The sequence below is a fragment of the Alosa sapidissima genome, chromosome 12, assembly GCF_018492685.1.
Source record: "Alosa sapidissima isolate fAloSap1 chromosome 12, fAloSap1.pri, whole genome shotgun sequence".
Lineage (NCBI taxonomy): Eukaryota > Metazoa > Chordata > Actinopteri > Clupeiformes > Clupeidae > Alosa > Alosa sapidissima.
The window spans coordinates 25,951,536-25,968,295 of record NC_055968.1 but is presented as its reverse complement, the minus strand read 5'-3'; the positions used below and the strand labels follow the sequence as shown (position 1 = coordinate 25,968,295).

Here is a 16,760-nt window from a genome sequence, read left to right as displayed (position 1 = left end):
ATAGGGGAAAATAAAGATATTCATCTAGTTGTCAACATCTAGGTATCCACTTGTCATGGACTATGTGTAATAAGCAATAAGTATAAGTATAGGTATATATACTCTTTTGATCCCGTGAGGGAAATTTGGTTTCTGCATTTATCCCAATCCGTGAATTAGTGAAACACACTGCACACAGTGAGGTAAAGCACACACTAATCCCGGCACAGTGAGCTGCCTGCAACAACAGCGGCGCTCGGGAAGCAGTGAGGGGTTAGGTGCCTTGCTCAAGGGCACTTCAGGCATGGCCTACTGGTCGGGGTTCGAACCGGCAACCCTCCAGTTACAAGTCCGAAGCGCTAACCAGTAGGCCACGGCTGCCCCAATATGTCAATATCTATGACATGATCAATTAATGAAGATAGAAAGAACAGTGGCAGCACCGCATGATAAACCTATGCCTTGTTGGCTCATATGTGGCTGTAGTAAAGGAGTATGTCATCAAACAACAAACCCATGCAGAAAAATGAAAGACCAGAATGATCATGACAGTGACGGCCCCTACAAGGTCTCATTCTAACAAATCCGGCCCACTGCCTAATATGAATCTGACAACCCTGCTCTTGTTATTCTTGTGGGTTTTGTAACTTTGCGGACAACTTTTTAAAGCTCTAACACACACAATAAGAAAAGGAAAAACCGGAAAAGCATAATAGGGTCGCTTTAAATAACTGCAAGCCTTTCAGTAAAAACAAAGCCAGAGATTTGGTTCCAGGCTTAGGCCTACATCAAAAAGGCACACTAGACTCAAACAGACTATAGTGCGCAGGTAAGATATTCCTTCTTGCTGAGCTCCTCCTCATGTTAGGTCTTACACTTAGGTCTTAGGTCAGAACTTGTTCAAATGTAGGCCTATTGTGCAAAGGCCTTGCATAATCTCACTATGAAACATGACATATTCAAATGTGCCTTAAATTACCCCTGAAAACATACCAAAACTAATTAATGTAAACGAAGAGGCCCTTCATTTTACCTTAAAATGCCATTTTATAAGGTGTGAGTGTGAAACCCCTTAAACTTTAAGATTACATTTTAAGGTGTTAGGTCAGGGGTCATTTGCTGTGATTAAGGGGGTAATTAAGGACAATTTAAGTATATCTTAATTTTATTTTAATCCAGGGATTCCTTGAAAAGGGGGGAATTAGGGGGAAATGGAAAAAGTAAATTAAATAGGCTTTTCTCCTTAATCGACCTAAATCTATGCACATTTCTACTTATAGAAGGGTTTTTAGGTCAAAAGTAAGGCATTTGGGCACAAATATACCCTAGGCTACCCAAATAGTCTTCAAGCATGGGAGATGTTGCCATCTTACAGTTCGCAGAAATATAATGAAGCTAGTCATACAACGACACGCAGCTCACTTTTTCCAGATTAGTCGGAGAGATGTATCGTTTTGGTTGTTTCACTTGCAGTCCTCCAGGCATAGCCTAGAAATCTAGACGCACCCTAGCGGTCTGGCTCGTCAGGCTACTCCAGGCAGGTAACAGAATTTCGGCATAACACTTGATCCATCCACAAAGATATAATCGGTGACTCAGAGAGCCAATAAGGACCTTGAATGCTCCATTTCGACCAATAGGATTTTAAGTCCTTATGTGGTAAGCACACCCCTTACTTTGAACGTACAGAGTACCCACATGTCATTGGAGTAGTCTCAGCTGTTCAGGGATTGAGATCTTTGCTGAGAGTTTGTCAATGGGAGACGTGTCCGACTGTTAATACCTCCACAAATACCAGAATGGTAAGTGCAGTTTGCATTTGACATTATTTTTCCTTTGCCTGTGGACGCGTAAATAACAGCATTCGTCTCTATGCCTCTATAAGATAATACTCGTCAACAGCCTTTTTAGACTTAGCTAGCCAGGTGAGTACTCTCAGTAAGCTAGGCCAGTTGGATAACAAGGCTGTTGGTTTCTCTTGAAAGCCCGTCACATGTGTCAAATGAGTTGACATGTTTCAAGTTGACTATTATCTCATGTAAGTTACGACCTAACGCAGTGTCCGTCTCAGTTTCAAAGCACCAAGTTCTCCATAATTCTCCTGCAGCAAGCTAGCATTGTGGGTTGACCTAGCATGCTATACATTTAGCTCTGCTTTCCATGGATTCCTCCTCCTCTTTAGCTAGCAAGCTAGTTAGCCATCCCATTTTAGCCAACTTCCTCTGATGTTGAATGACTGGCGCAGTTGTGGCCCTCAGCATAACTGCCTGAAGACTTTTGAGTTTGGACACGTGTACCTAGACGTTCACGTAATCTACTGCAAATTAGAAATGAATGACAATAGGTACACTAGTGGTCTGAAAACAAAATCACAATGAGTTGTCAAAAAATATTTGAAACTCCAGTAGCCTACAGTTTGTCTGTGTCTGTCGTGTCACACTTAGTTTGGTGTGATAAACTCTCTTTCAGGCCCTTATGGGAGTACAGCTGGTAGTCAGCTTGCTGGCTGCCAGCATAATGCAGAGGATGGCTCCGCACTGCTCCTTTGCACGCTGGCTGCTGTGCAATGGCAGGTACTGAAGTCTTGTTAAACTTGTTAGTATTGATGTAGCCACCACTGTAATTCATAGGCTATAAAACAGTCATGCTATTTTGTTGTTTAATTTAATTGGAGTGTAAAGCTGAAGACAACGTTTGTTTTCTGCTTTTAGTCTCTTCCGCTTCAAGCACCCGTCTGAAGTAGAGCTTTGTGCCTTGGCTGGGAAGCAGGTGACCAAACCTAACAAGAAAGACAGGTGAGAACTGTCATGGTAGACGTTTGTTTGTTAGTACAGCTGTCTTCAACTGCTACCATCAGATAGGCTACTGACAGATTGTACTGGGCTCTTTCATAATGTGTTGTTTTCTCATCTGCCTGCAGAAGACAAAATGGCAACAGAGAAAACAAGCCTCTCACAGTGCCGAAGGATATAGATCTCCATCTGGACAGCACTCCCATCAATGTACTTGATGCCTTAGGTAAATTACCAGATGTGTTTGAAAAAAGAGTATACTATCAGGATTGGATGATTATCACAGCATAAACTATCCCCCCCCCCACAGTTCTGAGGTTCTTCGTTGAGTACCAATGGCTCATTGATTTTGCCGTCTATGCAACTGGAATTTTTCTTTTCACCGAGGCCTACTACAGTGTGGTTGATGCCAGCAAAGAGGTCAACATTGGTGCCATCTGGTGTGTTTTGACTGTATTTTTCTGCCTGTATCCTTCTACTTGGTTCTGGTATGCAACTTGTATATTGCATCATTTATTGTCAACCCTTAAATCCTTTTTTTTACCAGCTATGGGGTCTTTGTGATACAGAAGCCTTGGGTAAAAAAGATATCACCATTGTCAGATCACTGGTCGCTGTTACTGTTTATAGTAGCACTCAAGACTTAACAACATACTATATGCTTCAACAATTATGTATTATATTCAACTGCTTGCCCTGTACCAGAGGTCGGCAACCTGCGGCTCAAGAGCCGCATGCGGCTCTTTGATCCCTCTGATGCGGCTCAGCTTTTGAAAATAATTAATGAGTATTTCATTAAAATGTATTTTATTTTAGTTCATTAATTTTCAAAATGTAATATTGTAGCTCTATCTGAGTAGCCTAATTTATATAACTTTCCACCTCACTTGACTCCATAACCGTAGCCTGCACAATATTGGTAGGCCTACATTCGTGGTTCGTTGCCATGTCAATATCAAACAAAATCACAGATTTCCCTCCATTCCAGTCAACGACTAGCCTGGCTAGCGCCACCACTTCTCAATGAGACGTGGTCTGGGAACCAAACGTTCATTTTCTCGTATTTGAAAAAAATGCCCAGATCCGTTTATTGGGTGCCACGGATGTCTATCAAATGCGTCTGTGCATAGCTCATCATCGTCTTGCTTTCCCCCTTGTTCTGTGATTGGTCCCCTATCTCAGGCGAAAATTTGCTCCATGGTCTCCAGGCTGCCTTAGCAGCGTGAATCAAATCGCGCGCAAGGCAGCATGGGAACACCCAGGCTAGTCAACGACAACACTTTAATTGTTATTGTTGATGTGTGCACTTGCTGTAGGCTAGATAAGGAAAATGTCAAAAAGGAAACGTCAGCGACCACAGCTTGCGAGCGCGAACACAAGCGGGCTGAAATGGGAAAGTTTCCATCCGAAGACTGATTCTGAAAACGCAAAATGAACTGCCCGTTATCGCACACTGCAACGAGTTAGTATTGCTGTGTTAACCCTATTCCACTTGCATGTGAGAAATCTTTCTCACATATGAAAAATATAAAGACAAACCTGTGCTCACGTTTAAGGGCAATTCCACGCAAAACTGTCACATCCATAACGACAACACAATGCCATGGTAGGCTATTTAGTTGGCGTTATGGATATATGACAGTTTTGCATGGAGTTGCCCTTAAATGATGACAGCCTCAATTCTTGCATGAAACTTCACCTCACTGAATATGAGCCAGCCAGACTCCAAGGCCATCACCAAATCTAATCTCTGGTAGGCCTAATGTTCAATTTCGCCAATGACATGTCAACGAAAATTGAGTGTGTTGATACTTTGCATACCAAAGGACACTGGGAAAATAGGGGGTGGTGTTTAGCCTACATGGGAAGCCTAAGGCCTATAGCCTACTTCTGTCATTCCACTTTACATTTCAAGTTACTTGCACATTACTTTTAAAACTAGTAGAAAATGTATTAAAAAATCCTCTGTTGAATGAAAGTAGCCTAACTGTACGTTAAATATCCAAACTTTTTCTTGTAATCGTTTTTATGTGGCTCTTCTGAGATTAAAAAAAAAAAAAAAAAATTGTAAAAGTGGCTCTCCAGGCAAAAAAGGTTGCCGACCCCTGCCCTGTACCAACCACATCTGACTAAGAACATGCTTACATGAGTCACACAGACAAGTTTAGTATCTTGAGAGGCTGTTCTGTGTTCTGCATACACAAGCTCACTCTTTCGTCCAGTTTGTCATCCTTGACCTGAGATCATCAGGAGGACTCTGCACACTCTAATGAGCCACTACTTCAGCGCCGACGCGGACGGAGAGAGCTCCGTGTGTTTGGCCTTTGGCTTCCTGTCCCTGCTGGTAGCCATGTTGGTGCTGGTCGTGAGGGAAGACTACTTGGAGTTCGGCCTGGAACCTGGTATGGACCCTTCCCCTGACATGTCATGCTTTGATTATACTTACCACAATGTGGTGTTGAAAGTCTTTGGTGACACCTGTTTCACTTGTGTTACTTGCATTTTGTTTAGGTTTTAACAGTCTTTTTGACAATCTGGAAGTTTTTGCAAAACAGCAAGGCTATTCCGAGTGGTCGTAAGTACCCTTTTAAAATCTTTAAAGAGGGTTACAGACAAAGTAATGTAAGTTGCAACTAGCTATATCAAACAATTTTACATTGTTATATTTTATGTTATTATGTTATGTCAAACTAATATATGTTATTTTTGAAATTGTTTTACCATTAGAGTGCCTGTTACCAAGTTGACTGTGAAGCTAGGCTTGGCTACTGTTTGTGGGTTCATTGGTGCCCTGCTGGCTTTTCCTGGACTTCGTCTCGCCCAGACCCATCTAGATGCCCTGCAGATGAATTCTGACCGTCCCTTCGTAAAGTAAGACCAGAACATCCCCCATGTAGAGGGAGTTAGATGAACATTGTTATATTTGAATGATATAACGTAGTCAGCAATGTTCAGCTAAATCATCAGCTTTGTTTGTTGTCTATGGCCTAGATTTTGAACCAGTGTGCTGTAAAAAATGTTTACATTTCATTTCATGGTCCAAAAAAATTAATCTTGCATCAAAGAATTGACAATCATACTGCCCTCCTTGAGCGCATGTTTGCGCTGTTGTTTATATGTAGTCACTGTAATGAGACTCTTCTACAACGAGAAGTTATAGGCTGTGGTTTAATTTTTTGTAACATTTGGGATGATGGTGTGACAAAATCAAGTCAAAGTCAAAAATGTTTCATGGCAAAAAAGGTTAAAAAACACTGGTCTATAGCATATGAATCCATGGCATTATCATGCCGTTGAAGGTTCCAAACTATACATGTCACGCTAGAGTTTATGACTAGTAGTATTGTTGGCTGAAAACAGTATACAAAATGCAGTATACAAATGATGACTGTCATTATAAAATCTATGAAGACCTCTCAAGGTGATGCTATGGATCTTGTCTTGTCCAGAGCCCTCCTACACATCAGCTTCCTCTCCCCTCTGTTGGTGATTGTATTGTGGGTGAAACCAATTGCCAGAGACTTCTTGGCCAATGCTCCAATGGGAAAGACAACAGTAACATTGTAAGCACATAATACACATACTTATACATAGCCATATTCTACTGCTCTTTATACTGTTCTTACAGCAAATACACATATTTTTCACTACTCTTATAAGGTTACTGTAACTAGTGCTACACTGCACATGTCTGTACATATTTGTCTATACGGTTCATACTGAATATCTATATATTTTTAAATATTATTACTGTTAATACATTTCATACAGTATATCTATATTCATTTTACTACTCTTATAATGTTACTGCTACTACACTGCACATATCTGTACATGTTGTTCATACACTATTCTTACTATATATCCATATCTATTCTGCTCTTATAAAGCTACTGCTAATACATTGTACATATTTATATTTAATGTATTATTGTAAACCATACCACTTTCTTAAATGTATACTACTGTCTACACTGCACTATATGTCTTATACTGTTTATACTGCACCACCTGTCTATACTTTGTACTGTATATCACATTGCACTTTTCTGCTTTTTTGCACTTCTGGTTAGACGCAAACTGCATTTCGTTGTCTCTGTACTTTTACTCTGCACAGTGACAATAAAGTCGAATCTAATCTTATATAATAAGCTTAACCCTAAAGAAGTTATGTTAAGTAATGTTAGCAACACACATGCTTTTTGGCTTCTCTGTGTCCTCATTTGGTCTTTCTGTTGGTCAGGATCCCCAGCTCCATGTTTAATTCGGTGCGTCTGTGGACAGTGGTGGCATTGTGTGTGCTGCGTCTGTTGGTCACGCGCTACCACCTGCAGGCCTACCTCAACCTGGCCCAGAAGTGGGTGGAGCAGATGAAAAGGGAGGCTGGCCGTATAGCTGCCATTGACATCCAGAGGAAGGTAAGGAGTTTAGGATAGATGGATAGATAGATAGATACTTTATTGATCCCCAGGGGAAATTCAAGCAGCAGAAAAAGGCATCATGACATCCAGAGGAAGGTAAGGAGTTTAGGAGGCATCACGCTAGGCATCACGCTAGGCATCACGCTAGGCATCATGCTAGGCTAGGGGGGAACCCAGCCTGATCTGCCGGCGATTTTCTTTTCTCGCCCTGCAGCTCAGGCTGGAAACCTGCGCATCTTTTTCTGCTGCTTTCATTACAATTTTTGCCCGGGCCCAATCACAAGCTGGCTTATCCACCCGGCGCGCTATTGTCAGGTTTAAAATGATGACGATAGCGGGAGAGCCTGGAGCCAGACTAGCATCATGCTACACAGGCATACATATATTTACACAGACATACAAAAAGACACATACATTTTGGTCAAAATGGTGTTTGCACATGCACACCGAATTCAAACTCTCAGGGCATTCCATTTGCCTGAATAGAACAGCATGTTTGTTTGAAACAACTCCCACTAGAAATTCGGAACACTAAGGTTTCAGGCAAATATAAGTTTCCTCTGATCACACAGAGTTGCATGACTTTACCTTGGAAACAAAGGAAGTAATGAGGTATCATGACTATAGTTTGTTACAAGCACAGCACATGCCTTGATTCTCTGTAAATAAAAGCTTTGTGCTGATTTTTTTTTTATATCTGTTTCTGTCTTTAATATTTTTATTCACACTATTGTGCTCTAAATTGAAATGGAAAAGGAGTGTGAAAACAAGGTAACCTGACGTGTGGATGTGTTTCTCCTTGTGCTCTCACAGGTTACCCGCATATTCTGCTACTTGACTGTGGTCACGCTACAGTACCTGATCCCTATTCTGCTGATACTCTTCTCAACCCTTGCGTTGAAGACTTTGGGTAAGCCAAGCCTTCATGAGTTTCGAAAGTCAGTTGTAGATAACCATCATGTGTGTGGTAGCTACCATTTCATAGAAACTATAGTGTGTTTATAGCCCTTGCTTTTATAGCTAGTTGACAACTTGATTGGACAGATAGCTGTATGTACTGAAATAGGCTGAAATCAATTTTCTCTGTCACATCACTGACAACTGACAGTATAGAGCTCAAAATGAAAAATTGTTTTAAAAAGACAAGCACGCTGCGATAAAGGCGCAATAATTAAGGAAAAAACCTCAGTGTGAAAAGGCCTCTAGACTGCAGTGAGAGGAGAAGTGAAGTGTGGTGTGGAGTTCTCTCAAGAGGCCAAAAAAGCTGTCAGTGGCAAGAGCAGTGTTGATAAAGATGTGAAAATGTGTTGATATATTTATGTTACATAGTCAGTAATATCAGAGAGGCAAATGAGTCATTGGCTATGTCTCAAACCGCATACTTCATTACTTCAGCTAGTGTGCACTGAGTGCTTACTTTGATTGTGCCCACTTTTTAATGGTTAGTATTATCCCAATATCTGCACTATATACTTGAACTAAGTATTTGAAGTGTGCAACCAGTATTTTAAGTACATGCCCTCTGCATACTTAGTTAATAGCACTCAGTAGCCCCTTCCCCACTGTTGAGCCAAAGCCAAGCGAATTAAGGCTTGTGGAGGCTAATCGCTTCCCCATTATTGTAAGACGTCACTCGTCAGGACCAATGAGGGAACTGGGAGTGGTCGAAGGAAATCGTGAAGCTGTCCGCGCGCTGTTGGAAATAACAATTGATTATAGAACCCCTGTTAACCTAATGATTCTGACCCCGCTAGATATGGAGAAGTTTCGGTCAACGTAATATTACTATCCATAGTAGGCCGATGTGGGCCTACCCACAATGCTGTTACAAGAATGCCTTCTAGCTATTTAATTAGACGCATCTTCCCCAAGAATAGTGTGCGAGGCCCTCCTCGGCCGATTAATTCGGGAGGCGCCTTCACTTGAGTAATGATCCTAGTGTGAAAGTCGGTCAGAGGCTATAGTGCTGGCCTGGACCACTATGCTCATCTGGACAGAACACCTTACCGAAGCTACAGAGGGTTCAGGGTGTGCTAAGGTTAGCTGTCTAATTCCAGACTACTAATAAAATCAGTGACCCACCACAGTACAATACGATGGCCAGTTCTCCTGGTAGCATGCCTACACTTTCACTGATTTAGCCCCCACGGCCCTGGAGACTAATCCTAGCCGTTCCTCCTGGCCCATCTTCAACTTGAGGGATATCTAAAGAAACTCTAGAAAACTATGCGGGTCAAAGCATAACAATTTATTTGTCAGACACAAGCTATTCATCCAATACATTATAGAAGGTACATCTAAATGAATAATGTGAAAGTCACGAAAACAGGTTAAAGGAACATTTAGGAAACCATATGAAGCAATCAGAGAATGAACATACCAGCTCAGAGGATGATGACTACACACCTTAGTGGTGCGGGAGATTCTGACTACAGAATGGCTCCTAGAATGCTCTGTGAACCTCACTTAAATACGGTAGGCTACCTAGTTTGTGGTTGGTTACATTGATTTGGGATCACATGGTTGGAGGTCATCTGATTTGAGAGTACTTTGATGAGACTTGAGACCATTGTTGTAGTGAGAGTGAATCAATCAAGACATGACAAGGTATACATTTGATTACATTTCCTGTCCCTATAGTTAACTGCTCCTGTGGACATGTGACAGTAGGCCCACAATAGGCCCACACTTAGTAGTTGATCAAGAGTCAATATATGACTGAAAAGATTATCATCAGCCTGGTAATTAGGATCCTTACAGATGTCCCCTTGACCCCTCTGGGTCATCACAGGATTGGACCTAGTGGGGTTATCAAAATAGGATCCTTAAAGCCAGTGTTTGCAGGACTGATGATTGTAGTTCCCAGAGAACCAAGGCTTGTTCTTCTGCAGTTAGTGGATGGGATGCTTGAAGTAGCAGCACTGTGCCAGGTTCAGGTAGTAGTCCATTTGTTGAGTGACCTGTTCATCCGAAAGTCTCTGTGCCTTCCTGGCACCAAGGAGAAACATGTAAATCCAGCCAATGATTATCTGGATGGGTTAACCCCCCATCGGAGGTGTTTATCTTCCTCAGGATAGTCCATCGCTCCAGTGTGTGCTTGACGCCTGGAGGACATTAGCATATCCATGCAGTGATTGAACATTGATGAGCTTTGTGTTATTATGGGAGAAAGGTTACAACATGTTACAGATATAGTGTATTCAGGTGTTTCATGACAACAAGTTAAAGTAGAAAACAAGGTCTCAGTCTCTTTTATAAAATATTCAATGTGATCCCATTTGTGATCCTGACTCTTTACCACTACATTCAGGAAAAGTATGGTGGTAGAATTGAGAAGATTCTGTTAAGGGCAAAGTAGCCTATGGGAACATAGCAAATAAGTTATTAAAGCTGGTATATACATTTTCTGTGAACATCATGAATGCTGTTAGCTCTGAATATTTTTTCTAACGTCAGCCATCCATTATGTTAAAGAATTTCCATTAGATAACTTAAAGCATTTCTAGGTGACTTACGCAGGCACAAATCTAGTATCTCCTGTCTGGTGACAGTGAATAAATCTTATGCAGTTCTACAAAGGCATGTTTGAGGTATCATGGGACATTGTGTGATTAGTAGTTGGAAGCGCCTGCGCCACACATTTTACTACTTTGAAACTATTCTTATTACTATTAGTGAAGTGCTGAAAAACCAGTCGCGATCTGGTTTACCAACCATACTGAATATTGGAGTTAACTTCTCTTAGACAAAGACTAAATCATCAATACGTGCCTGTAGTCACACATAGGTTTCATCATTGTTACAGTGCTATACATATAATGACAATACATTGGAGATATGTAAGACAATTTAAACATAAAACCCAGGATAGCTTAGTCTACATGTGGAAAATAAAACTGGTTAAAAGAAAAGTCTATTTGACCTGTTGTTTTTAAGGCAAAGAAAACTCAGTTGTGTTAAGGCAATGCATTCTTACTTCTGGACATTACATTTGACATCGGTTCAGATTTATCTATGTGCATGAGGGAATGTAGAAAACAGTAGCCCAGTGGTTTAAAGAAACATAGCAGTCTCTGCATGTCTCTGCTACCCAGAAAAGTACAGGCTACAAAGATTACAATTTAACTTAAGAGCAATTTTACAACTAGCCACTGCACAGCAGACAGCAGCATACAACCAAACCAGTACATAACAGTGTCTTTAGCACAAAAGTATCTTTGTCAATGTGTTTGGAATTAATTTTACAATGACTGCTTGATCACTAATACTGTAGGCACAGAACGGAGTTAGCATTTAAATGTTCGCACTATGTGTCTGCCACTGAGGCACATCATGTGTGGACGCGGCCCCTTGGCAGACTGCATGTGCACGATATGTAAATATAGGCCTAAGTAGGTTAAAATCATAGGGAAATCTTGGTGCTTCCGAATGTTACTCCACATTACGTTTTATCAAATTTAGAAGTAAATAAAATATCCATCTTACATACATTTGAAGAACACAGTATCATATCCACTCCAATGTCTTTACTTTAAATGGTGGAAAACGTCATTCGACGCCCAACTATTAAATTACGCTTTCAGTTCAACATCTTTATAGGCTACTTCAAACTGTGATCTTAGTTACGCAATCTAAAGATGGTTTCGTACATCTGTTATGACCAGCGACACTTATGCAATTTCATTTTCAGGTGAGAGATTCATTGTCCGTCAGTGAATCAAACTGGTTTGAGTAGGATTTGTATAGATCGGAATTCATAAGGTAAACAAACAAAACACTATGCCATACTATAAAGCTACCTGGTACGAATTACAAAAGTTATTGAATATTAGGGTGGTTACCTCTGAGCTGAGACAACGCAAGAATTTCCGAACGTCTATATGATCGTATCTCTGACTGTCCTCCATGAGTTCCACTAAGGTTCCCCACCGGATTTCGTCTCCGGGATAACAGAGGGTATGTCGACCCATACTAATTTGTACAACTATAAATTATATTGTCCTATCATAGCTTAACCTCAAACCTGGTATTAAAAATAAAGCAAGACTCACCACAGTGTCTGTAGACAGGGAAGAAGATCAAACCTCATACCGCTATTCTGTGGGAGAGTTAAAAGACGCGCGGCGCTTGCGTTACTTGTACGTGATTTGTTGTTAAGAGGTCACGCATCCTCACACGGGGCACCACCTGTAAGACGTCACTCGTCAGGACCAATGAGGGAACTGGGAGTGGTCGAAGGAAATCGTGAAGCTGTCCGCGCGCTGTTGGAAATAACAATTGATTATAGAACCCCTGTTAACCTAATGATTCTGACCCCGCTAGATATGGAGAAGTTTCGGTCAACGTAATATTACTATCCATAGTAGGCCGATGTGGGCCTACCCACAATGCTGTTACAAGAATGCCTTCTAGCTATTTAATTAGACGCATCTTCCCCAAGAATAGTGTGCGAGGCCCTCCTCGGCCGATTAATTCGGGAGGCGCCTTCACTTGAGTAATGATCCTAGTGTGAAAGTCGGTCAGAGGCTATAGTGCTGGCCTGGACCGCTATGCTCATCTGGACAGAACACCTTACCGAAGCTACAGAGGGTTCAGGGTGTGCTAAGGTTAGCTGTCTAATTCCAGACTACTAATAAAATCAGTGACCCACCACAGTACAATACGATGGCCAGTTCTCCTGGTAGCATGCTCTGTAAGGATCCTAATTACCAGGCTGATGATAATCTTTTCAGTCATATATTGACTCTTGATCAACTACTAAGTATGGGCCTATTGTGGGCCTACTGTCACATGTCCACAGGAGCAGTTAACTATAGGGACAGGAAATGTAATCAAATGTATACCTTGTCATGTCTTGATTGATTCACTCTCACTACAACAATGGTCTCAAGTCTCATCAAAGTACTCTCAAATCAGATGACCTCCAACCATGTGATCCCAAATCAATGTAACCAACCACAAACTAGGTAGCCTACCGTATTTAAGTGAGGTTCACAGAGCATTCTAGGAGCCATTCTGTAGTCAGAATCTCCCGCACCACTAAGGTGTGTAGTCATCATCCTCTGAGCTGGTATGTTCATTCTCTGATTGCTTCATATGGTTTCCTAAATGTTCCTTTAACCTGTTTTCGTGACTTTCACATTATTCATTTAGATGTACCTTCTATAATGTATTGGATGAATAGCTTGTGTCTGACAAATAAATTGTTATGCTTTGACCCGCATAGTTTTCTAGAGTTTCTTTAGATATCCCTCAAGTTGAAGATGGGCCAGGAGGAACGGCTAGGATTAGTCTCCAGGGCCGTGGGGGCTAAATCAGTGAAAGTGTAGGCATGCTACCAGGAGAACTGGCCATCGTATTGTACTGTGGTGGGTCACTGATTTTATTAGTAGTCTGGAATTAGACAGCTAACCTTAGCACACCCTGAACCCTCTGTAGCTTCGGTAAGGTGTTCTGTCCAGATGAGCATAGCGGTCCAGGCCAGCACTATAGCCTCTGACCGACTTTCACACTAGGATCATTACTCAAGTGAAGGCGCCTCCCGAATTAATCGGCCGAGGAGGGCCTCGCACACTATTCTTGGGGAAGATGCGTCTAATTAAATAGCTAGAAGGCATTCTTGTAACAGCATTGTGGGTAGGCCCACATCGGCCTACTATGGATAGTAATATTACGTTGACCGAAACTTCTCCATATCTAGCGGGGTCAGAATCATTAGGTTAACAGGGGTTCTATAATCAATTGTTATTTCCAACAGCGCGCGGACAGCTTCACGATTTCCTTCGACCACTCCCAGTTCCCTCATTGGTCCTGACGAGTGACGTCTTACATTATCACTTCTGGAGCACGAAAGTGCCTCTGCGGGGCCTCCTTTGGGTTATTGTCCCCGAATTTCTGGCCTCACCTATACCCTCTGGCCCACCTGTGCTTAGTGCTGCTTGAGAGTCATGTAAGGGTGATTCAGAGCCAAAACCAGATAAGTTTAAGTTATGTCAAAGATTGCATTGGATTTGCGTTTCTCATTCTCTGGGTTGAATCCCCAGTCACTAACGCCTGCAAGATCAAATCAGCCTTGCCTCACCACGGCCTGTGGATTTGCAGCTAATGACACCTTCCAGACTCACTTGAGTGAAAAACGCTTTTTCACATGCTTTTCCAGGTGACTTCTCGTGGTGTTTTGCTGAGGAGACCCCAGGCGTGACTCCGGCTCTGGTCCTCCCGACCTCGCCGCCGCCCGTCCCGCTGGAGGACGACGAGGAAGCCGACGACATGGAGGAGGAGGTCCAGGCCACCGTGGCCCAACTGGCCGCAGCCTTCCACGGCCTGTGTTCTGTCCTCACGCCGCTCTTCTTCCGCGGCTTCTTCGCCTTCCTCACCTGGTGGGTGGCAGCGTGCCAGGTCATCAGCAGCCTCTTTGGCATCTACTTCCACCAGTATCTGATGCACAACTGAAGGGGCCTCCGTCCTCACGGCCCCCTCTCTTATTGCACTGAGTTCAGATTACAGCCCCCGTGTACCCCGAGCAGCAAGAGTGAAATGACCTTGAAGTGGTGCGTCAAAGTCAAATCAAAAATGGCATGCTGACTGTGGGGCATACAGTAGTTAGGCCATTGGCAAGACTGGACCTGATCACAGAGTCTATAACTCTACCATTTTAGCATGACTTCAGTGCCAGAATGTGTCATCTTTGCTCATTCAAGAAACAAATAACGGTGATAGTGATTTTATGACAGTCAGTAGCTAAATCAATAGCTTAACAATGGCAGTTTCACTCTGAGTCCTGTTCTTGCCTACAATCAAAACCATTCAGATTAACATCTGATTACTAATATTTATTTTGACATCTACTCCCATACTTTAATATCACTTAAATGTCTTTATAGATGTTGGGTACCTCTAAATAGATTTTATTTCCCATAGTTCTTCAACTGTATGTCCAAAGCATTAGTCAACCATTCACATGCTCAATAGGGAACTACAGTATTCACTGAATACACTGCTATTCAGATCAAATTTAAGTGCCTGGAAACTCAGGGATTTTGAAGTCAGTGATAGGATTTCATTTTCCAGCACACCAGACCGTGATGAGTTAATCTGAACACTGCTGTGGTACAGTGTTACAAAAGACTTGCAGCCAGCCACGTTTGTCACCGAGAGGGCTCAATGAGGTTTAGGGTCTCTGTCCAGTTTTATTTGATGCCAAGCACTGTAAACGTACAAAAAAGATGGATTTCATGTCAAGCTTTCATGTTCTGTGGGCCTACAGTACCATAATGAGTTTAAAAGTAATCATTTGTATTTATGTATTTATTACCGAGTGCCACATATAGCTTAACTCTAATCTGTAATTTCCAGTGGTACTGTCTCAATTTAATTTGGTGTTCTGAGCGAGGTTTCATTTGTTTTTGATTGAAGACTGAGAAAAAAAGAGCTGTCAGTTGTGCATCTGTGGGTGGTTTTTAGCAAATCTGCTTTTTTCTTGACTGAAGAGATTGTTTTTTGAATGCTCCATGATGAGTCGAGTCGTGTATTTGGTACATTTTAACGTTGGTTGAGTTTTAATAAAACGCAAAGGTTGATTTTTGAAGTTGCAGCACATTCGGTGTCTTTCTGATTACTTCTTTTTCAAAAAAAGTTAAAATATATAGATTGACTCATTTATCTGCTAGCTTTATTATACTTAAGCATCCTGGGGCTTCTGGAAGCATGCATTTCTAGTATTTGAAGTGTGCAACCAGTATTTTAATCTGCCTGTCCCTGACTAACTCAATAGATATTTGAAAAGAGAATGGTTTAATTAGCTGCCAAAAAAACTTGCAGTGAGTGGGTAGGGTAGCACTGGCCCAACAGTAACCGGTCGAATAGGAGAGACATGGGGGGGGTGTGGAGCCAGAGGGTCTGACATGATTTATTAGTGATATTATTTCACTTCCACACACCGTCAAGATGGACAATGAGGCCGAGTCGCGGGTCAGATGGTCACTTGTCTGGGCATTTTATTAGCTGGTTGTCTGGGATATGCTTGACTCGAGGCTATTTTTATCAGCTGACTGATGGTTTACTGATCGGGGGGAAGACTGGCTGCCTCACATTGCCCAGGGCCCTAGGCCAAGCCAAAAGACTCACATTTACATTCTGGGCATTCCTGTAACTGGGTGAAGAAAGGCACCAGCATGAGCATTTATGGGCCAATGAAAATGGATAGTTTTTTTCCCTTTTAGTAGACCTAGAAATGTAAAAGTATTTTAGTATTTTAATCAGCTAAAATTATTTTTGGAGGGTCTTTAGATACTACAACATATTAACTAATATTGTTAAAAGGCTTAATTGCTGATAGGACTGGGCCTACCAATGTAGGCATACAACTAGATGCACTAGACATCTTAAATAACTGTCTACCTCTAGATGTTGGTGCTGCCAGCCTGGGAGAGAGCGCGGCGTAATGAAGAAGGTGACATAGTTGACATATATAATCACATCAATTATGTGCATGTGTTTTGGAGGCCTTGTCTAATGCCATCTACGATGTTCATGGTTGCTGGGACTGGGGGCAGACTATTCAGACGTG

General features: G+C 41.9%; 1 protein-coding gene and 1 long non-coding RNA gene across 2 annotated transcripts in view; one reads left to right on the top strand and one right to left on the bottom strand.

Annotated features, from left to right (window-relative positions):
- Positions 1 to 1,483: 1,483 nt before the first annotated feature.
- Positions 1,484 to 15,788, top strand: tmem161a (transmembrane protein 161A). The gene is made up of 12 exons (XM_042111759.1): positions 1,484 to 1,781; positions 2,449 to 2,552; positions 2,691 to 2,774; positions 2,900 to 2,997; positions 3,082 to 3,238; positions 5,022 to 5,173; positions 5,283 to 5,346; positions 5,499 to 5,642; positions 6,221 to 6,334; positions 7,015 to 7,189; positions 8,006 to 8,102; positions 14,352 to 15,788. Exons 1-12 carry the CDS (start codon positions 1,779 to 1,781, stop codon positions 14,642 to 14,644), a joined length of 1,485 nt encoding a protein of 494 aa, XP_041967693.1. The 5' UTR covers positions 1,484 to 1,778; the 3' UTR covers positions 14,645 to 15,788.
- Positions 11,730 to 16,760, bottom strand: part of LOC121724887 — a 178,772-nt gene continuing 173,741 nt past the window's right edge. The window contains exon 3 of the long non-coding RNA XR_006035325.1: positions 11,730 to 11,795. This is a non-coding gene — a long non-coding RNA (uncharacterized LOC121724887). The remainder of the gene's footprint in view (positions 11,796 to 16,760) is intronic.